The sequence below is a fragment of the Pleurodeles waltl genome, chromosome 10, assembly GCF_031143425.1.
Source record: "Pleurodeles waltl isolate 20211129_DDA chromosome 10, aPleWal1.hap1.20221129, whole genome shotgun sequence".
NCBI classification, from domain to species: domain Eukaryota; kingdom Metazoa; phylum Chordata; class Amphibia; order Caudata; family Salamandridae; genus Pleurodeles; species Pleurodeles waltl.
In genome coordinates this window covers 771,786,428-771,810,559 of record NC_090449.1, presented here as the reverse complement: position 1 = coordinate 771,810,559, position 24,132 = coordinate 771,786,428, and the positions used below count along the sequence as shown (strand labels likewise).

General features: G+C 43.7%; 1 protein-coding gene across 6 annotated transcripts in view; it reads left to right on the top strand.

Annotated features, from left to right (window-relative positions):
• Positions 1-24,132, top strand: part of KIAA1217 (KIAA1217 ortholog) — a 1,319,791-nt gene that overhangs the window by 267,381 nt on the left and 1,028,278 nt on the right. The window contains exon 2 of one of the 6 annotated variants that reach the window (XM_069211372.1): positions 11,639-11,674. The exons of the other annotated variants lie outside the window; for them this stretch is intronic. Coding sequence (XP_069067473.1) covers positions 11,644-11,674 — 31 coding nt within the window. The 5' untranslated portion in view covers positions 11,639-11,643. The remainder of the gene's footprint in view (positions 1-11,638; positions 11,675-24,132) is intronic. 6 annotated transcript variants of the gene reach the window in all.

The window sequence follows — 24,132 nt, the reverse complement described above, 5'->3', positions numbered from 1 at the left end:
TGCAAATTGAGACCCCCTCCAATTTATTGAAAAGACAGGGACCTTCGCCTGCAAGGGACAGCTGACAACCATGCCATGAAAAGGTTTTCTCAATTGTAAAATGTGTTTAGTACATTTAAAATACGTTTTACCGGTCACAAATTCTCTGAATATTGGAGGGTTTTCAACCAGTACAAAGCTAAGTACATTTGGCCCAATATCCTCTGCTGGAGTGTTGGACATCCCAAAAGACATTCATATACATCAACGCAAGGGATCCTCCACTCGCATTCGTAAGGTGGAGACAGAAAATCCTCAATTTTTTACTAGGATATCAGCAAGCATTTGGTGTCAGTTTGGACCCTCCACTGGAGTTTGTGGACTAAAAGTGTTATATCAGAACGTAGTGTGGTAGGCGAGGAGCAGCATTTTTTCTGCAGCTTTTGGAGCCCTCTCTATTGAAGCTGGCTTACTCCCTGTACTTTGTCCACTTTGAAATGTCTCTCTCTTGGTATGTGTGGCATGCTCAAAATGTCGCATAAGGACTGTTGGTCTCCTGGGAGTGCGCGTGGAGGTGAGCTCGGGCTGTAAATTAGGCATAGAAAGTGACAGACATAGTGGTGAAATGTGTGTGCATATCACATGTAAACGAATGTGTGTATGGGAACACTGAGGCTGTTTATGTTCGGGACCAGTTCTCCATTTTAGGTTTGCAAAATCTTCTCCTAACTCGCTGAACTAAATGGGGACCAGGTACAAGGCACAAGAGGGCTAAGCATGCATTTCTTGTCATGCTCAGTTTTAGGGAGGTGAACCTCAGCTACTTTGCAGTTGTTGTTCCGGGATGCCAAAAAGGCTCTCAACTTGGTAAACTGTGATTTGTTTTTAAAGAATATGATGGAATATACAGTATGTTGTTTCCTTCACATCTAACCAAGTTGATCCTGTCTTTGTATCATGGCTGGTGCACAGGTTTGATGCCTGATGGAGAGTGAGTGAGCATTTTGAAGGGGTGGCATGAGGCAGACATACCCCCCTCCCTTTTGTTGTTTGGTATAATCCATCCTATCATCCTCGACATGAAGTCAAGTCCAGAAGTAGCAGTTGCTTCCAATGATGATTATATATGGACAATCTTTGTTTATTCCTGGCCACTGATTGTAATATTATGAGAGTTACAAAATACATTGATACGTTTTCAATGGTCTGTTGGAGTACTCTCTCTAACAGTTAAACTTAAGCTGAGCTATTTTGTGTAATGCAAGTTAGAAAGACCTTCCCAACAACTTAGAGTTCGGTGAGATAGAAATTCTAATAAGACACTTAGGTAGATAGACACCAGCCGGTCTTATATTGATTAAATTATCATAGTCTGCATAAAAATGTTGTACATGGTATATTGAACTGGGGCCCATTATCATTGTCTTTGATGGGGTAAAATGACTATTCTTCAAAATGTTTATTTTTATTTTGGTTCTGGACATGCTTTACAATAAAGGCGTTTTTAATGAACTTTATGACCCGATCTCATTCTTTATTTATGCAAAACAAAGATGAGTGAGGCCCCCATGTGGGCTGTGCTGGGCAAGGGGAGTGTTGCTGGACTGTCTTGCTAATTATTATTTGACATCAGTCTGTGTTGTATTGCTGCAGTGAATCATAATTACACCTCTTATCCCACTCTCTACCTCAACTGGACACTATAGCAGGGACATAACAGAGGCCCCCACAGTCCTCACTGTGCGGGTGGTCCCCTAGACTTACCAATACAGGAGGGGGCTCTCTGAGTGTATAGGGCCCTTCAGCATGTCTTTTGGGGGGGGGGGGCACGTTTTGTTTCACCACTGGACTGAGGTGCTGAGGAACTACCTCAGAGAAGGATTACTGAGGGGTGGGCAGGTTTCCTAAAGCAGGAGAGGGTGTCTTGGTCACAGGCTCTTAGCTGACAAGTGAAGGACGTTACTTGAGTTTCGTTGTAACACTAGCCCTTAGTTGCCTTGGTCCCTATGTGCTCTGGGACGCTACCTTCGGTGTGGCTGTACATCATGATTTGCTTTGTATGTGTATGCGTACTTGATTTAGTAATCACAGTTGTCTGTCTTGTAGTAGTGTTGAATTTAGAAATATAGGGTATATTTTTTACAGAAAACGTCTGTGTGCATTCTCTGTTGGTCAATTTATGCTTCTTGACTCGGTTTAAGGGAAGCCCACGTGGAGATTGGGTGCCCAGTAACCTCAAGAGAAGGTTGCGCACTGCAGATGTCCATTGCTTGGTGGTGTCTGTCATAGTAAGAGCCCCCGAACTTTCACTCTGGGTTTGGATGGTTACAGAAGAGATCATAGACTATGTAATGCTTCGCAAGAGACTCACAATTTGGATTAAAATAAGAGCTGTCCTAAGAAGCACTTTGTTGTTTTTACTGAGCTGTGAGACAACGGACAGATTCTCACATTTTGTCGAATTTTCGACGTATTCATTTTGTATAGCAAAGTGGATTTTTGCATGTTTTCTCCTCCCTATACAGCGTTTTGGCTAGGCCCGTGCATTCCGCAGGGTTTCTGAATAGGTCACAAGGCACCTGCTTCTAACTTCGACATTCCTAAGCACTTGCCTTACATTTGACCGGAATGGTGCAGTAAGAGCAATGTCACCTGGGATTGGCGAGGGTAAATATGAACCTACCTGCTTCCTGGATGGCTGTTTAATTTGAGAATTCATGAAGTAATTCTGTCTTATTTGTGTGTTTGCGATTGTGAATTTCAGATATATCGGAATGCTTCCTTTTTGTATGTACTGGCTGGGAGAATGAGTCCGAAGGTACTGGTATCCTCTAGTGGTTCTCTCTGTGTGTTGTGTTCAGTTTCCCTGTCACAGAACATATAATGTGTGCATGATCTACCGTTAGATTTGATGTTTTCGTTTTTACCATCTTGGGGAGATCCATTATTTTTCCCAGCTGAATTTCCACTGTTTCGTTTGGAAGCAAGAAAACAGGTGAATTTCGCATGAGATCAGACGGCTACGAATGGACAGTGTTTTCCATTTCCTGAGTAGTTTCCTCACTGCCTTTTAATTTGTGAAGTTTTGAGCCACAAATGTTGTTTGAAGGTGCTTTCCTATTCTTCAGTTACGTTTTGCACATACCTAGCACCTCATTTATTGCTGTTATTAATTCTTTACTACGCTTATTACTTCTTGTGATGTGCTCAATATTGACACAAGTACCTGGAGTCTCAAAAATGCATTCCCTCTTTTTGATGTTAGCCAAGACCTTAAATAGCTAGGTCAGAGATTCCATAGGGAAATGATTTGTGTTTTGCTAATAACTTGGTGCCATTCAAACGTTCTTGATGGAACATAAAAAAGAATAGTTAATCCCCCTCAGCTGCTTTCTGGAAATATTCGGGTGATCCGGCAAGTTGGGCCAAGAAAAAAGGGCCCCCAAAACATGTTTTCCAATGCAAATTCCAATAGAAATTTTAAGAACCAATATATAAAAAGTAGCTGATCAGAATTACACCAAATTTGACAGAAAGTTAGATTTTTACTCGGAAAGTGTGCTTTTTGTAATTTTATGTAAATCTGTGCAAAAATGAAGCTCTGGATTGGTAATTGACTTAGAGTGCCACATAAACTATGCAAAACAGAAGCAGGGAAATCTGGATAGTTTCCAGGTTTAGGTGGAGAGCAGCGTCTTTATATGGAGCACCCTTCAACAACACCGACACTCTGAATCTGTTCATCTCAAAAGTCTGTCTAAAGCCTGAAAGGGTATTTACTTATACTGGATGCTCCTGTGTGTCTGGGCTAAGCTATACCTCTCGGATCAGCTCGAACTGGACCAAAACATATGTGTCAGGGTTTGCTTTTATGTAAACACAAAAAGGGGGCCCAAGGAGATTTATAGACCTTCCGTTCTTCTTTCTTTGTCAGGGAGACCAGATCCTCGGGGTCTGCGCACGTTCCCAACATGTCCACCACAAGACAGCTCCAAAACTCTGATAGAAATATCACAGAGCCTAAGAGAGTCCAAGTGGGGAAAAGGGGATTAGGTAGGGAACAGCTGGGAAGGAGACCTGTAGGAAGCAAAAAGGTTAAACAGCACAATATCAGAATATAAACACATTGACTTTCACTAGACTATGGTTCTAAGCATTGTCTTACTGTAACCATGGATTATCTACAAAGTGACTTTAACTAGATCTCAAGAGCCCTACGTACCTGGAACAAATCAAGAATGATTAATGCAGTGTTTTCATATCAGCTATTCATAAAATGTCACATAATGTCTAGAAATACAATAACTTTCTAGAATACTGTTTTAGAACAAACGCTGCTTTTTTAACATGAGGACAAAACAATCTGGAATATTCTGAGGAAAACAATTGGAATTGTACTAGGGACTTAATGTGCACAAAGACCGTCACATTCTGAATTTATCATCTTCACAGGAAACCATAGGCTCAGGATAAATGTGTGTACTTCAACAAACATTACACATCAAAGTTTTTACTTGTCCTGAAATGATCACGCACACTGTTGCCGATCTACACACCAAGTTTTACTTGCGGGAAATGAATCGTGAACACTGCCGACTCTAATAAGAATATGTAAATGCCAGGAAATGATCGTGCAAGCCTTTGCCGATCCGAACACCAATTTTTACTTGCGGGAAATGAATCGCGCACACTGCTGATTCTAACAAAAATATGTAAATGCCATGAAATGATCGTGCAAGCCTTTGCCGATCCGAACACCAAGTTTTACTTGCGGGAAATGAATCGCGCACACTGCTGATTCTAACAAGAATATGTAAATGCCATGAAATGATCGTGCAAGCCTTTGCTGATCTGAAAACCAAGTTTTACTTGCGGGAAATGAATCGCGCACACTTCCGATTCTAACAAGAATATGCAAATGACAAGAAATGATCGCGCAAGCCTTAGCCGATCTGAACATCAAGATCTACATCTGTCTCAGCTCCTTTCTGGAAAGCTTTGGGGTGATCTGTCAAGCGGAGTCCTAGAGAAAAGGGGTCCCTAAACTCAATTTCCCCATTCATTTTTCCACAGGAAAATTAAATAGCGATACCACAAAAATGGCTAAGTAGAATCATACCAAATTTGGCAGAAAGCTAGATCTTGGTCCAGAAAACATGTTTATTGTGATCTGGTGTAAATCCGTTTAGAGGCTTTGAGAAATTAAGGTAAAAAAATGTTATATAGCTGGGCGGTTGGGTGTCCTGTGATCATGCAAATTTAAATAACAGAGAGATCCAATTGGACAAGGGGGCTTTTTTTCTTGTGGGCTGTCTTGATCCTGAGGGAGCAAAAAGCTCTCGCAAACTTCCATGGAAGCTTGCAATCTGATTGGGTTAAAGATAGGAGAGCTTATTGTACCACCAAATGAAATTAAGGTTGAAGTGTATCATAGGTGTTTTCAAGAAGTCCTGCTGTATAATCTTATCACTTCCACTTTTGATTTTTTCCTCTTTCGGCACACCATCCATCTTAGACTCGAGGGGAGATTTTTTGATTCCCACTATTGAATACAGGTCAAAAACAAGGTTAGGCCTTTGCTGTTCATGGTTTATCCTGCATATGCCCATGATCAAGTCTATACAATCTTGAGCATCTAAAGCTGTCAAAGTTGCTTTTGGAATCTTTTCTGCAGCTACTTCTTTCCTTGTCTAAGATTAATCATTTTCAAATGATCCATTGTTCCCTAAGTTCTCTGATTTCATTACTGCAACTTTCAAGTGGGCTCTTTATTTCTGGACTTTTCTCTTGCTGCAGGGATCAAGACTGAAGCCTAATAGTAGTACCTGTCTGCCTCGTCTTCAATCTAAAGCCCTTCAACCCATACACTGTTATCACTCTGTTGGTTGGGACAACCACTGATAACCACTGTGCAATGTTTCCCTATTTCTTCTGCCAGAGCAAGCACTGCAGCCCTTACACCCTTGCTCATTCAACTTATATACCACAAACTCATTCAAAACCCCCAGCTGAGCACCAGGAGCACAAGACAATTGAAAAGACCCTCAGGACTGAAATGAGTTTATTACGCCCATCATGATTCTGTGTGTAATTATTTTGCGTTTAGCTGCTGTTACCTCTCTTTCCGTAGGAAAATGGAATACAGCATGCTTGTTCGTAGTTCACGGTTCCAGTGTTTAGATGGAAGAGAAAGTTGTGCAGTGGTGTACTTCCATGATTACTCCTGTTGATTTGACAAGAGGCTGCATGGAGGTTCCTATTTCACCCTCTGGCCCCAGTGAGTTTCTGTTCACCAAGGCGATACACTCTTCACGAACATCCAGTACCCTGAGTCAAACTTTATGGGACATAAGAAAAGGATTGCAATGGTAAAACTCCAAGTACTGAGTAATTTGATGTAAAAAGTATGTTTGAACACTTTGTATAATATACTTATTAATCAAATATTAATAATTTTTGTATTTATTGGATGGTTACTGTGGAATCTTTACCCCTGGGAGGGCATTGGAGCACTTTTCAATATGATGCAAAACATGAGAGTTAGAAGTTGTTTTTGTTAGCATGGTTCAGTGGAGGAGGTCAGAGGTTCTTTTCCAGAGTTTGTCTCGAGGATAGGGGATTTCCAGAGACTAGTAGAAAGCTAAGCAGTAAACATCAGATGAATTTTACACCCCAGCAAACAAGTATTTTTGAAGTTGGATGATTCACTCATCCTGAATTTCTCACGACCTCTTCTGGGTAGCAGAAGCCGGAATACGTTTTCTGTGCCACTGCCCGAAAATGTTGCACTGTTGAAAATGTTGCAATAGTCAGCAAGTGCAAAATGTAATTTTCACTCTGTCATCCTCACCCTTGCTGACCAGTAAAAAGATTGCCCATTCACCAGTGCCAAATCGATTGATCACAAGATAAATGCTTGTTATTCGACTCCGCTATCAATAGTAACTAACTAGAAATTTGAAGTTCGGTCAGAATACTCTCAAATGACATCCAACCAAACAAGCATTTGCAATGCAATGGGTCTCGCGTTTACTCGTAATCACAGTAGTGGTAACCTCAGCAGTGGTAACCCCTGCACACACCGACCACACACGCAACCTAGGATTCATCCTGGACTCCTCACTATCCCTGACCCAGCAGGGCAATGCCATCTCCTCCTCCTGCTTCATTACCCTCCACATGCTCCGAAAGATCTACAAATGGATCCCCACGGAAACCAGAAGAACAGCCACCCAAGCCCTCGTAAGCAGCAAACTGGACTACGGCAATGCCCTCTACGTAGGAACCACTGCCAAACTCCAGAAAAGGCTGCAACACATCCAGAACGTCTCCATGCGCCTCATCCTGGACATCCCACGCCACTGCCACATCACAGGCCACCTGAGAGACCTGCATTAGCTCCCCATCAACAAGAGAATCACCTTCAAACTCCTCACCATGCTCACAAGGCACTGCACAATACCGGACCAGAATACCTCAACATACGGCTCTCCTTCTACACCCCGACCGGACAGCTTTGCTCCGCTGACCTTGCCCTCGCCACCGTTCCACTCATCTGCAGAACTACAACCGGCGGCAGATCATTCTTGCACCTCGCCGCCAAGACATGGAACACTCTTCCCACCCACCTACGTCAGACCAAGGACCTCCTTACTCACAGTAGTGCTAATATCAGCAGTGGTAATCTCAAAGTTGGTAATGACAGTAGTGGTAATCTCAGCAGTGGTAATCCCTGCAATGGTAATCTCAGCAGTAGTAATCTCAGTGGTTGTAATCACATCAGTGGTAATCTCAGCAGTGGTAATCTCAGATGTAGTAATCCCAGTAGTGGTAATCTCAGCAGTGGCAATCCCTGCAGCGATAATTTTAACAGTGGTCATCTCAGCAGAGATAATCCCTGCACTGGTAATCTCAGAGGTAGTAATCACAGTAGGAGTAACCTCAACAGTGGTAACCCCTGCAGGGGTAATCTCAGAGGTAGTAATCATAGTAGTGGTAATATCAGCAGTGGTAATGTCAGAATTAGTAATCACAGTAGAGGTAATCTCAGCCTTGGTAATCCCTGCAGTGGTACTCTCAGAGGTAATAATCACAGTAGTGGTAATTCAGCAGCGGTAATCCCTGCAGTGGTAATCTCAGCAGTAGTAATCATAGTAGTGGTAATCACAGTAGTGATAATCTCAGCAGTGGGAATCCTTGCAGTGGTAATCTCAGAGGTAGTAATCACAGTAGTGGTAACTTCAGTGGTAGTAACCACATCAGTGGTAATGCCCCAGTAGTAATCTCAGAGGTAGTAATCCCAGTAATGGCAATCTCAGCAGTGGTAATCCCTGCAGTGATAATTTCAATGGTGGTAATCTCAGCAGTTGTAATCCTTGCAGTGGTACTCTCAGGGGTAGTATTCACTGTAGTGGTAATTCAGCAGTGGTAATGCCTGCAGTGGTAATCTCAGCGATAGTAATCACAGTATTGGTAATCTCAGCAGTGGTAATCCCTGCAGTGGTAATGTCAGAGGTAGTGATCACAGTAGTGGTAATATTAGCAGTGGAAATCTCAGTGGCAGTAATCACATCAGTGGCAATCTCAGCAGTGGTAATCCCTGCAGTAGTAATCTCAGAGGTAGTAATCACATCAGTGGTGACCTCAGCAGTGGGAATCCCTGCATGGGTAATCTCAGAGGTAGTAATCCCAGTAGTGGTAATCTCAAGATTGGTAATCCTGCAGTGATAATTTCAACAGTGGTAATCTCAGCAGTGGTAATCCCTACACTGGTAATCTCAGGGGTAGTAATCACTATAGTGGTAACCTCAGCAGTGGTAACCCCTGCAGGGGTAATTTTAGAGATATTATTCACAGTAGTAGTAATATCAGAAGTAGTAATGCCAGGGTTAGTAATCACATTAGTGGTAATCTCAGCAGTGGTAATCCCCTAGGTGGTAATCACAGTAGAGGTAATTCAGCAGTGGGAATCCTGCAGTGGTAATCTCAACAGTAGTAATCACAGTAGTGGTAATCACAGAATTGGTAATCTCAGCAGTGGTAATCCCTGCAGTGGTAATCTCAGAGGTAGTAATCATAGTAGTGGTAATATCAGTAGTGGTAATCTCAATGGCAGTAATCACATCAGTGGTAATCTCAGCAGTGGTAATCCTTGCAGTGGTACTCTCAGGGGTAGTATTCACTATAGTTGTAATTCAGCAGTGGTAATCCCTGCAGTGGTAATCTCAGCGATAGTAATCTCAGTAGTGGTAACCTCAGCAGTGGTAATCTCAGAGTTAGTAATCACCGTAGTGTGATCTCAGCAGTGGTAATGCCTGCAGTGGTACTTTCAGAGGTAGTAATCTCTGCAGTGGTAATCTCATAGGTAGTAATCACAATAGGGGTAATTCAGCAATGGTAATCCCTGCAGTGGTAATCTCAGAGGTAGTAATCACAATAGAGGTAATTCAGCAGTGGTAATCCCTGCAGTGGTAATCTCAGATATAGTAATCAGAGGTAGTAATCACAGTAGTAGTAACCTCATGAGTGGAAATCCCTGCAGTGGTAATCTCAGAGGGTCTTATTTCAATGTAGTAGATTCTATGTAGCGGTATATGGGCTCCGTTCTATTTTAGGTGGTGATATACAACCCTTCATGATGGGTCCTTGGTCTTCTTGTGTTCATTGCATTTGCGTGTGAATAACGCTCAAACATTTTCTGTTTATAGGGAATAGAAGTCCGCTGTCAGTGAAATTTATTGGCAAAAGTGCAATTATCCATGTAACCACAAAAGTGCAATAATCCATGTAACTGAGTCGATGTCATGCAAAGCGCTCAACTGCTGCCTAGCGAGATTGTGCTTCCTACAAAATAAAGGCGAAAAATAGTGCAGAAACCATACAGAAAACATGGAGCCTCGTATGTTTTCATTATTTGGCCGGTGCACTCAAGGCGGGCTAAACACCAAAGGCATGACGTATTCATGCCTTCCACTAATGAAATCAAGCAAGTTTTAAAAAGGCAAGCCAACAAACCAACCAAACGGATGGGCTTGACATGGGTGTGGTTAAAAGCCCACAGAGAGATTACAACAGGGACGGAGCGCTTGCGCTCGACCCTAAAAAGGTAAATATTGCCCCTCTTAAACATTACATTTTTACTTCATACGAACTTCTGTCTACTCTCAAACTAAGACTAAACCTAGCAATTTGAGGGGAATTCCTAATACCATAATCTTTTCTAAACAGACAAGATACATCTTAGTGTGGAAATGAGCAGCCTCTTGACCAGTAGGGCAAAAAATAAGGTCCAACTGACTGAAGTCTGTATGAAGGTTGTCTAAATCAATTGAGATGGCTAAGTCGCAGCAGCCTTGAAGCCTGGCTGACAGAACAGGCCATAGAGCACCCACGTCACTGGTTCTTAATCTGTGGTCTGCGGACCCATAAGATCTCTAACCATTATTTTCCATCAATGATCATAAGCATTTTGATCTAAATAAGTGTACAGGGCCTGTTTCTCCAATAACGATAAGAGTTTACTCAAGTAACAGTAACACTAACTTGAAGTCCTCTGTATTGCCCCCCCAACATGTCTGACATATGTAAAACGTTTTTAGTCAAAAGCTGATCCACATTCGGGGTGGAGCATATCTGAATGTGCACAGTTGTTGTTTGCATTCAAACACTTCCCCACCCGAACTAGCTAATAACTTATAAATAAAAACAATATTAGTTGCTTATGATGTTCTAGAAAATCATAAGCATGTTTAGTAAGTGCCCAGTGATCTGAGAGTGTATGCACATGTATACTTCCTAAAAAGGCTTATCCAAGCTGCACATTTTCCAATCTACACTGCTTCACATGGACAGGCATTTCCAGACTCCAAGCACTTGCACTTCTTGTACTGGAACCAGGGGGGAGGGAAGTGCCTGCAAATTTAGCAGAGCTGAAATACTCCACAGGAAGAGTGTCACTTTCCAGTAGTAAGCATGTGCTGTATCAAAATGAGCACCTATTATACAAATTGACTAACTATTATTCAACTGGAGTCCTGACGTCCAGAGGTACAGATGGTTAAACCATTGTCAAGACTGCCCATCAACCATGTGGCCCTGTACAACTCTGGTGCCTTTCGGCTAGATTCGTGCTATGCAAATGCTGCATGCATAAAAAAATACTGACTGCCTAGGAACCCCCAAAACAGGCCTCACATTGGCAATCTCACAATCTGGTTGTTTGTCCAACAGAACTGATGCACTAGCATTCATGAGCACCAAGGCAAAAAAAAACATTGCTAGGAGCCTTGGCGTAAAGCATATGGTAATGGTGGGATAGAATACAGCTTAAATATATTCCTTGTGTCTGTATAGGTCTCTTGTCAAAGTGGCTAAAACATTGGAAAGGCCCTCTACACATATTGGTAGTTTATTAGTGTTAAGTAATTAAGGAGCTGACATAGAATTGGATATCTCTAAATACTATTTATCTATCAAACCCTGCAGGTAAAAATAAATAAGATGTATTCCACCTATTTAGTCTGTCACCGGATCGCTAGTGCTGTGAGAAATGTAGCTATTGTTCTCAGATTACATCAGGTGCGCATGAGGAGTGAAGCGGAAGTATTCTGGTTTGAACGAAGGAATGCAGAGCCTGAATAATTTGACTACTCTTTTACAGGCCTGATGAGAACTGCTTACCTGCCCAAGAAAAAAGGTAAATATACTGGAGAATATTTACAGTTTCAGGTTTTAGTGCCCACCTTTTGTGCCTTGCTTTCTGGATATTCTCTACTTCCTGCCGGCCTTTTGATTATAATTTTACATGAGGAACGTTTAATTCTACTTCCTGGTAGTTTCCTTCTTTTGGCTTCTCACTGTGTAGACCATTACAAGTCTGTGAAGTGTTTATTTACTGTGTGAGGTGTAACTCCTTTTGTTAAATAATTTAGTTGCACGATAAATATTATCACTACTATTCATTGATTACCCGACAAGTTAAATTAGTAGCTTTAAAAAAATTGTGCCACAATTACATTGAGAAATGTTCAGTCTACTTTTTTTAAAATATGTAGAAATAACAGACCTCACCTAAAATGCAGCAAAGCACACACAATAGAAAAAGTAGATGATCGAAAAGATATTGAAAATAAAACATGATGAGCATTCCCATCTGTCACAGAAGGGAACGCCGGACTGCAAGGACAACACACCATAGGTGGAAAAGAAAAAAACTGCCAAGAAGGAACAAGCAGTCCACTATAATGTTACTCAAGAAGGCCTGTTTTTTAAAAATTTCATTAAAATGTGGATGGAAGAGGCCAGCTGGGTGGAAACATAAGGGAAGTCCAACATATGCGAGCTTGCGCAAAATTGAAGCCTTCGGCAAATGTTCTGCTTTTGCCACTTCCAAGTACAACAAAGATCTCAAGAGAGAGAGCTTGAAAAATAAACAAGACGGTCTCTCAAAGGTCAGTGCTTTGCGGGCTGTGGAGCCAAGTCGAAAACAAGCAGAATATTCACCAATGTACCTGGTAAACATCAGTGTTTTCAGAACAACATGGAAGTCTGGCACACAGCAAAAAGTAAATGAAGAGATGAAACCAGTGTGTCCCGGTTGGTTGAAAGGGAGCAGCTATCAGCGGGGGTGTCACTGGTAGCAGCAGCAAAGGTCATTAAGCAGCTTTTATTAGAGGTCAGTTGCTCTGGTGGGCTTGCTTGGGTTATGGCCATAAAACAATAATCAGGAACAGAGCAACTAAATACACAAGCGCATTCTGTTACAGCCAGAAAGCAAAATGATTTGTGCTGAAGAAAGTACATTGTTCTCGTGGCTCAACCAGTCACCCAAATAAAATAAAAAGTGTGCAGGAAGCATAAATAAAATATGCAGAGTAAGAACACATGTAAAAGGGGCAATCTGTTTGGGCAGTTACAAAAGCATACAAGCCAAACGTGGGAGCCAAGATAAACAAGGGCGAATGAAAAAGCCCCCATCTGCTGTTGGTTTTATGTTTGCAGAGGGAGCTGATGGGTAGGAGGGACTGAACACACATCCACAGTGTAAGACCAATAGGTGAATACAAAACAAAATAATCCCCTACAGAAGGCATAAATAGGACATAGCGTAATTATGCAGTAGTTGGTGCTGCTCCCAAAGTGAAAAAGGCAGGACAAAGAGGCAGAACTGACCACTAGCAACAAAGGATTTTTAAAGGACACTGGAACCAACAAATGATATCGCTGGAACCCACTGTATAAGTATACTTAAAAGTATACAACATGCCGAACGCTTACGCTCGACCTAAATAGGACCTAAATGCCTGCCATGTATTTTCTCCTATGTATGCTTTCACAAGAACAAACATTTACTCTCAAGACTCAATTAGGATCAGCCAGACTCCAGCATTGGTGTTCCGCTGCTTACCTTGACAAGCAGATTTGACTGCAGGAAACAGCATTACTCTTACACGATTTAATCCTAGCATTCTTTTAAAAAACGTTTAGACTAATGTATCTAATGTTTGTGCTGGCAAAGTGGAGCAATTGCAGGGAAGTAAAAGTGAGGGCACGGTCTGCAGATTGTGTACTAGACCACATTCTTTCAGTGAATGTTAATTATGCAGATGCAAACTGTGCCAGCTTTATATTTCATCATTTACATTTCAATTCAATTAAATTCTAACCATTCTACATATTGAACCTAAATGTATTTATTTGCAGTACATTTGCAGGTGGGGATAAAGGGCACTGGCATAAGCATGTTACTGCCCCGGCCTACTGATTAAACTTTTTTTTATGTCTTTGTGATACAAGTAGAACAAAACATGAAAGGATTTGTTTTAGCCAAACATGGGGTAGCAGAAGGTCCCAGTGCCACAGACCTTTTGCAGCTGACACATCTGGCTATTTGATTCTGGATTTCAGCATCTTGTTAATTGCATCTAACGTGCTGTGATTAATGGCTGAAGTGCAGGACCAGCTAAACACTGTGTAGTCCCACTGGATTAATGTTGCTGTATTCTGTTGTTGTGACTCTACATTGACTTCCTCAATGGCGGACTTTCAACAAGCACATCCTTCCTTTTTCTGTTTCTGTCAAACTCAATTCTCCAGTATCGATAAGTCAAATCCAATAGCCAATAACCAGTAGCCAGTGTATATGCTGAAGTTAGTCTGGTGTTTTAGTGATTTAGATCTCTTATTTCATGTGTAATTCTTGGTCTCACTGTTTCTTCTGATCATATTCCTTGTTCATCTTTTTTCCTCTCCTAACCCCAGTATTATGTTACAAAACAATCCTTTGCAAGGTCCGTTGTGCATCACATATCAAACTTAAGGGCCTGAATGAGTTTGGCATAGGGAAAGCTCTGTCACAAACATGATAGATACCTAATGTGCCATATTACACATACCATAGTATGTAATGCACTTGTAACACAACGAATGGGATGTCCGCCATTTTTCTGATGGAGTATCCCTCTTGGCAAACTCAATTTTAGACTTTAAGTGCCTTTGTACATGATAGCTAACCAGCTGAAATGCTTGTACACTGCAAATTCCCAACAGGCTGGTGGAGAAGACCACCAAATTATGAGATCGGCGATATTCACGACAGAATGCAGTCAATGCACCTCCAGCACCGCAACTGCGATCTGGCTGCTACAGATGACGGAAGGCACCTGCAGGCCGGCGGAGACCATGTTTCTGTGGGACAGATTACGAGGTCGCAGACCTCGAAAGATTCTGCCACAGTCCCACCTCCATGGAAACCCTGGTGGAAAGGAACTGCATACAAGCAGACACCCACTTTTAGGAAGCTATAGTCGTCTGGACCTGCCATGGAGCCAGAACTGGATATCATCCTGCTGCTCCTGCTCGCACAAAGACTTCGGAATATTAACCGCCGATGATGACAGCAACCGTAAGTACACACACATACTTGTTAATGTTGTTTATTGACAATTTTTTTAACACTTATACAACATACATTCAGAAAGGGGGTGCAAGGGCAACACTGACATGCAACAGCACACTGACACGCACACTCACATACATCCACACACACAACCGCACATACACACCACCCATGCTTTGGCTACCTCACACATACACGCACACACATGTTACAAACACACACAGGTACTCACGGAAACACTGCACAGGCCTACCCTCACACAGTACCACACAACACCACACCGCATCACAACTACGACACAACTGCACCATTGCCAATCTATTGGCAAGTACCCACAGTGGACACTACCCAGGGACACATCACACATACAACACAACATACAACCAACAGGGAACAAATAAACACAATTACACAAACATCCTACTTACCGTTCGACTTACACATAACATCGTATCTAACATACCAATGAACAAAACACACACACAGTCATATTACACAAAGCCACACAACACACCAACTAACACATGTCTACACAAACACCACTGAATACCAACACAACAAGATGTGTCGAACATATACATGTCCATCACACAACACACACCCTAGCACTGTCAGACAAAAGCACAGCACACAACCTCACATATTGGCTAAACAACACTGGTAACACAAGCACCACACACAATCAATCAATCAATCAAGAATTTGTAAAGCGCACTACTCACAGTGAGGGTCTCAAGATGCTGAGGTGGGGGAGAGGGTGGGAGGAGTGCTGCTACTTATCGAACCATTAGGTCTTGAGAAGCTTCCTGAAGGTAAGGAGGTCTCACATCTTGGCGGCGAGGTGTGATAATGATCTGCCTCCAGTTGTAGTTCTGCGGATGCGTAGGACGGTTGCGAGGTCGGCTGGGTTGGGGTGTAGAAGGAGAGCCGTCTGTTGAGGTATTCTGGTCCAGTGTTGTGCCGTGCTTTGTGAGCGTGGGTGAGGAGTTTGAAGGTGATTCTCTTGTTGATTGGGAGTAGGTGCAGGTCTCTCAGATGGCCTGTGATGTGGCAGTGGCGGGGGATGTCCAGGATGAGGCGTGCACACACAAATACAGACACACAACTAATGTCAGCCAGGTACAACTCCATACCAGGGAAAGAAGTGCATGACAAAGATGTAACGACCAAACCAAAAATAGGTTGGTTGAAATATATTAAAATTTTGTGCAAATGTGCAAATCAAAGGCCATAGGCCAGTCCACATAAGTACAATCTGTATGCAGACAGTGCACATAGCTCTGCCCCGAACTTGACTCCTGACAGCCATTTAACCTCCACAGGTTGGGGCATCTATGGGGCAGGCAGGCATCTAAGGGGTTATCTGGCGGGATGGTGGGGGGTTGGGCTTGGGAGGGGATCTTTGGTATCTGGCCTGGGCAGGATGGGTTTGGGCTTCATTTTAGGCTTAGGGGAGGGTTGTTTTTTTTGGGCGGTAGACGTCTTGGCAGGGGGAGGGGCATGAGTACATGCAGGGGAGGACTTGGTGGTGGAAGGGATGGCATTGGGGAGCGACATGGAACGTCTAGGGGTATCACGGATGGGAAGAGAAGTAGGGAAAAGGGCAAACTCTGAAAGAAAAGCTTTATTAGACACACAGGATGATCATAGCAAAAGGGTTTCTGTGTGGAGGGTGAGGGAGTGGTTGTCTGAGGTGTTGATGTGGATGTCTTGGGTGCATGCATGTGCAAGGTATGCTTGTGTATGGTGGGTGAGGGACGGTGTTTATGTGTCTTGGAATGAGGGGGGTGCTGGTGGATGCTGTGGTGAGTGGGTGACTGTCTGTTGGGGTGGTGACTGCAGGTATTTTGGATGTCCTGCATGTAGGTTTGCCAGTAGTTGTGGTCTCTGTGGGTGTGGTGACTGGGTGAATGTCTGAGGATCTTCTGTGGTGCTGTCTGTGGTAGGATTGGTGTAGTGGCTGGATCAGTAAATGTTGGTGTGCTGTCTGCAGGTGTGTCAGATATGCTGTCAGTGATGCTGGAGGTGGTGGGGGTGTCAGGGCAGGTTGTGACTGTTGCTGTGTGTGCATCTGAATGTTGCCTGAGTGATGCAGGTGGTGTATTTTGTGGTGCTTATGTTTGGCTGAGCTACCCTTGTATGCTGAGGTGGATGCATGCCTGTCTGTCTATGTTCTTTGGATGGGTTGGGAGGAGGTGTTTGGGATTGAGAAGAGGAAGGGGGTACGGTAGACAAAGGGTGACTGGCTGCCGTCAGTGTGGAGTCCATAGGCTGAAATGTTCTTTGTAGGCCAGCCAGTGCACCGTGAATGCACTCCAGGAACGCATTACTCTGTTGTATCTGAGTTGCCAGTCCCTGGATGGCATTCACGATGGTCGACTGACGAACAGATATGGACCTCAAAAGGACAATAGCCTCCTCACTGAGGGCAGCAGGGTTGACAGGGGCTGGGGCAGAGGTGCCTGCGGCAAGGAGGCGCCCACCCTTGTGGGTGAGCGGGCACGGTCAACTGGGTGGAGAGCTCCAGGGAGGGCAGTGGTAGTAAGGGGGGTGGTGGACAGAGATGGTGCTGGGATGGTCCCAGATGGGTCTGCCACCACCAGGGAGTGTCCACTGGAGGAGGATTCCGAAAATGGAGACATGGATCCTGTCTCCCCGTGGCACTCCCCTCACACTTTGGGCCACTGGTTCCTTCGGTGTCAGTGGTATCATGACTTCAGGTCCCGTGGCCAGCAGCTTTCTCACTCGGCTGTGCCCTGTCTCCTTTGCCTGTTGATGCTGATGCTGAGAAATGGAGCTAGAGGTAGGGTCCTAACATTCTTTACATACACTAACATCATTCCATACACAACAGTAACATTACATCTATGTGTAAAACAACCCCAGGGAGGAACCGTTTAGAGCCAACATCATGTCACAACAACATACATTCTACAACCATATATGACAACAATGTCACACACCACATAAGCCAGCTATCTGACCAAAACATTGCCACCTTGTCGGTACAGCTATTACACAAACAATTCCTGCACAAGATGACTTTTGCTAATTGAAAATGGGTCCCTATGCAGAGCATTACTGTGAAACAACAAACCATCAATAGGAATTAGTGTTCACATTGGTTTCAACATCATACATACTCTAAATCTACGAATGCTTAGTCCATTGCCAGATGTCATGTTCCATGAAAGTGATCTCATCAAATTCCAATTACAACACAGCATGTTGCTTAGCAATCACATACATCACAAGTCACTGTGTTTATAACAATCACAATGCCAAATACCTCAGATGCATGTACTCAATTTGGCATAATTAAATTTGGAGTATAATAGACTCCACATCCATTTTAGCATCATACGTATCAATTGAGTTGTTGCAAAGGCTGATACAGACTATGTGGATGTACTAATTTTAGTGATTCTCACATAGTATACAAAGTCATGTACAGGAATAGGGGCCAACTTAGCCCACAGGATTTACCCACAGACAACCCCAGGGAGCATACCAACACCTTCAATACAACGGACACCTGTCATGTGCATGAAGGCCACACACAGTTCAACATGTCATGATGAGTGTCAGCATCAAAATAACAGTTTCTAAGTACCAATATCACTATCCACACTTCAGACATGAGTAATCTTACATCTTTAGAGTAAAGTTACACTGACATAAACCACTTTTAAGACAATCCTGATTGAGACATACACTTAAAGCCAAGCCAATTGACTGACAACATATACCATTTCACCAACATGTGATTGTCAACTACAACACCTGCAACACAATAACGTCAGTGCAAATGTAGATTTGCCACACTAAAATTCTCCAAAACAGATTCAGAATACCAGAAGTAAGTATGCCAAAGTTGATTCACAAATCTGATTACTGGCAGGAATGACCAATGTACACATGATGTTGGCTAAAAACTTTGCATATTGTACCCATATAGAAGATGTCCTGCCCTATGTAGCATGCCCACTAAACATTGGCTAAGGAAATAGCAGGATAGCCACTTACCTTCACTATAACATGTACGTGGTAAAATGATCTGAACTAGCATGTCAATGATATGTCTTTCACTAGGAATCTAATAATACCACCATGCTTGTCAGCATGTAGGATGTCCATCCTTATTAAACATCACGGGTGCCAATGTACAGTCCATGCTTAACAATGGGGACACCTCAGCACACCTCTGAATAAGTGTAGCAAGTATGCCATGTGGAATCTCAGATAGCACACCCTCACATGAACTTGGCATTTATTTCACAACTCAGGAATATTTGGACTGTTTCTCAGCTGTCAGTCCCTATGTTGCACATAGAGCTAAATCCAGGGGCATTAAAAGGACTGAGGACAAAGACCTCAATAACTTACCAACAGAATATTTGGAGTATGGATCAGTAGGTGGAAAGGATGAACCAGCAGGTACATATAGAGCAGTATAGTAGTACACATATGACACTGTCACATGTGAATCACTACATGCCTTTATACAAAAGGGTTCACATAGGTGACGTTTATGTCCCTATACACAATAGAATGTCCACACCTGTATATCAGTGTGATAAACTGTACACCTAGGTGTTCCTACGGGACACTTTACCTTTAGCACATACCACTTTGTTACAGCTTAAATACTTACACATCATACCCTGAACTGGCATAGGGATGTACACGTGTCTAGTCAGTAATTACCCCTTTGTGGCTGCTGTGCTGTCCTCAAATGCCCATCCAACTCAGGGGAGGCCACCGCCAAAATGCAGACCAATGGGGGGGGGGGGGTCAAGGTCCAACGGGCACCCCTTCCTCGTTGGAAGGACCTCCCCAGCTGGGCCTCTGTGGTCTTCCGGGCCCAGCGTCTCAGGTCCTTCCACTACTTCCTGCAGTGGGTGCTCCACCGGCTGTGGACCCCCAGGGCCTGTACTTGCTTGGCGATGGCACGCCAGCTTCCCTTTTTTTGATGGGCATTGACCTGCATGGATGGCAAAGACAATAGGAGAAAGTTATTTCCACATGCATCATCCCAACACAAGTGGTGAAAAAACTTAAGTCATAGCAAGTAAGCAAACATACACTTCCTCACAGTTGAAACTCCTTATAAAATTACCATCTGCAGGCAGGCCATGTGTGAAGTGGAGTTAGCCATACAACATGCATGATCAGTTTCAGGTATTGACTGAAACATATGACCATGCCTCAAGATTGTCCATAACATGGTGTGGCTCTACTATTATTTCATGTTCCATTATTGATGTTCATGCTACAATATATGTTGTGGATCAAGGAAGATAGATCACACAGTATCTACTATGTATCAGTAATGTATATCTGTGTATGCACATGTACACATGTCCATACACCCACACATGATAGCTCAGTCCTTCAGTCGTGAACATTTCATGTACACTATCATACACTCGACCTTTCACCCATTGACATTGCATTGGACTCACCTGCTCCTCTGGTGCACCATATAGCTGTTCATACAGGTGTAGGGCCTCATCCACAAGCTTGCCCAGCTCTTCTGGAGTGAAGGCTGGGGCCCTGTCACCTGCAGGACGTGGCATGATAGCTCCCAGAGGCAGTACACAGCAGCTCAGGTAATGGAGGTCTTGCTGGCAGCAGTGTCAAGAGTCAAGTGAGGAATACTACAGAAGATGGCGGTTACGTCTGCCAAGTACAGGACCGTCACCGCCGGTGGACGTCGCCATTGGCCCAAGTCTGCCCAAGGCAGCAATTTGTTCCAATGCAATGTCGACCACAGTTGTAACCACCTACCGCCATGATGACATCCGTCAAATGGACATGCGGATGTGACCAACTATGCCGACGGATGCCATCAAGGAAGTAGGTCACTTCCGCATGCCCAGTACAGTAGGTCAGGCAGCCGCTGTATTGATGCAATTATATGTATGGAAAAGTATACAGTACACGTGTGATAACCATAAAAAAGGTTGTACAATACAGAGGAACATTTTGGTACAAGAGTTGTCATTCATGACAGTTGTACATGGTTGATACATGACACTTACAAGGGAGCTGTGTTTAAGTGGTATTTATTGGTGAGTGAAAAACAATATGTGTGAATTGAAACAAGACTAAAAGAAAGTAAACAGTGAATGGTTCAGTCATGGTGGATGGAATCCTCCGGGTAGCTTCCACACCATTTGGAAACACAAGTCCAGTGTCCTAGCACCATAGGAAAATGGAGTTCATTTTTAGAACTGTCAACAGGATGTATCTGTGCCACACAGGGGGAATCAATCAGGAGAGATTCACTTCCTGGAAGTGGGTTTGGTCTTGGTATCTGCTCCTCCTGCGTGTCTGGGTGGGCTTCCTTATTTGCAGGGAGGGTACTCTGCTACAGAGAGTGGGGTGTCTGAGGCATGTCCTTCCCCTGGCAGGACATCTATACCACTAGTATGCTGCAGATGTTGAAGGGCCTGATGAATCATTACTAGTGGAAGAGGCCTGATGTTGGGCGCCAGACCTACTGAGGGCAGTATTGATGTCCCTTAAAACCCCAGCAATGGAAGTCAGGATGGCATTTTGTGCCTGCCACTGCTGCATGGCCTCCTGGTGGTTGTCCCTCTGCAGCTGTTGGATTTCCCCCATCATGGTGAATACCTGGCCCATCATGCCTTGGGAATTTTTGTAGGCCTAAAATACTTGGGAGATGGTTTCCTGGTCAGTAGTGACCCTTTGAGACGCCATCCTCTGGCCCACACCGTTCCTTCCACGCACCCTACCCCACGTGCCTGAGCCCCTGACACAGTCTGCCCACTCCCAGTCAGACCATCATTGTCAGTGATGACAAGAGGAGACTCAGGTACCTGTACCTGGTGGCAGACAATGGAAGAAACAGTCCTTGGCACATAGGTTTGGGGGTGAATGGTTGCCTGCGACGTAGATGCAACAAGGCTGGGAGGAGTAAATGTGGGCATGGTGAGGCTGACAGTTGCTGACTGACCAGGTGTCCCTGATGGGCCAGCTTCGTTGTCAGTGTCCAAACATCCAAGGGTGTTGTCCTCACTAGGGCCTTCATCTAGAGGGGTTGTGGCAGTCTCTGGTATCCTCTCCAAAGAGACAATGGCAAGGTTACATGTGGGAAAAGTGGAACACACAGTTGCTGTAAATGATACAACACGTGATGTTTAAGTTTGAGTAGTAGTGATGTTGTGTGAGAGGCACACACGGCCTTAACATGATCCCCAGAAATGACAGTGACAGCTGCTACCAATTCTCAGTTTGAAGAAGATGAGACTCTGATTTTCAATTCCATACGCCATGCTTAAAGCTGTTTGACTATGTTGGTAATTATATGACTGCTGATACCCTTTTATGTAGTCTGACTAATGACATGAGTCATTACAAATTTTGCCTAGTGAAGTGTATGGCATGAAACATGGTACTAAAAGCTGAACAATACACAATAGTGTCAGAGTTGGCACACAGTATTATAGGAGTAGGCCATTGACATTGGCCTCTATCTGGATGTACTGCAAGTGTACCCAGTTTGGCATATAGTTTTCCAGCCCAAGTGAGTAAATCTCAATCCTAGGGTATTTTTTCTAAGGGCAGTTTCATGGGGCACTGAGTGGTAGCTGTGTTTTGCTTGTAATGGTAGTGGGAGTGGGTCATTGCATTGCTCACATCACGATAAACTGTTTCATAGTGGAATATTCATGATGGATTACATTGCTTGTTAGTTTCCCAGGCAGGACATCTCTAATGTAGTGCACTGGTCTGGTTTACTTTATGGTGGAATAGTGCCTTCCGGTAGTTGTAGTGCTGTCAGTTCCCAGTCCTCACATGCCATTTCCAAGCACCGTGGACCCAGGTATCCAGGTATCCAGAGATATACGTGTACATTTAGCACAGAGGAGTGGTGGGTGGTGTTGTAGTTGAGGGCGTAAAAAGGTGGTGAGGGAGCATGCAAGACAAAATACCTTAGTGGCATGAATGTTGTGGGGACTTAACCAGACTCCAATCCCCCAGGTATTCCTGTCAGGCCCTCAGGATACAGTATGTCCAAGACCTTCTCCTCCCAAGATGTGAAAGTAGGGGAAGGAGGTGGGGGCCCACCACCAGTCCTGAGTACCTCCAGCTGGTGCCTGGATGCCACGGAATGTACCTTCCCCTGAGGTTGTTCCACCTCTTTCTGAAGTTCTCCCTTGTGCCTGGATAGCTGCCTACAGAATTGACCCTGTCGACTTTCCTTTGCCACAACTCCATTTTCCTGGCTATTGATGTTTGCTGGACCTATGCTCCGAAAAGGGGTGGCTCAACCCTGACAATTCCATCCACCATGACCATCAACTCATCATCAGTGAAACATGGGTGTTTTTGTGGGGACATGTTAGTGACGGTAAAGACAGTGAGGTAGTGTAAAAGAAAGGTAGTATGAAACATATGAAACGTTAATGGTGAGGTGTAGGTGCTGTAATGTGAGTTGGTGACAGGTGTTGTGTATTGTGTGTGATAGTAAATTGTGAGCTGTGTATGTTGTGCAAGTGTTGGATGTATATGTGGTAACATGTGTATAGGTACCAAACTTTTTTTCTGCAAAAACGTGTATAGTTATTCTTTCTCTGTGGCAGTGGTTGGCGTTCTGGTTGCAAAGGATTGTGGATTGTGTAGGGGTGTGTTATATATTGCAGTGTGTAGGTGTGACAGGCGTGTGGATGTGTGTCAAGTGTGGGGTATTTAAACTGTCCAATATGGTGTGGTGTTCTGTGTGATGTGAGTTCAGACCGCCATGGCTTGCACCGCCAATGGTTTTCCGCTATAGAAGAACTGCTGTTGTGATTTGTGGATCGTAGTGTAATGGGAGGATTTATGTCGGGCTAGCGGTGCTGGTGGTAGAACTGCCTCTATTCCGTCCTCCAGTGTCCTGGCGGTTTCAGAATTTGGGTTGTTTTTTGGCAGCCTTCACAGTGTGACTCTTAATACAGCGGTTGGATTACCGCCAACATGGCAGGTTTTTGGTCGCCACCACCACGGTGGTCTTGCCAAAAGACCACCAAACTCATAATGAGGCCTATAGAGTTCAATAAAGAAGGTGAATAATCTGGCAATAGCCAAAGAATTAAGAATGTTGTTTTTTGTAGGGGTGCTACAAGGATGCATCTATTGTGCTTGTGTAGCTGACCATATGCTTACATCTCTCATTTGCTCCATAGAAGATCACAATATCAATACTTTGCATCTACATCAACTAGGGGATGCTTATGTGATCCTATCCA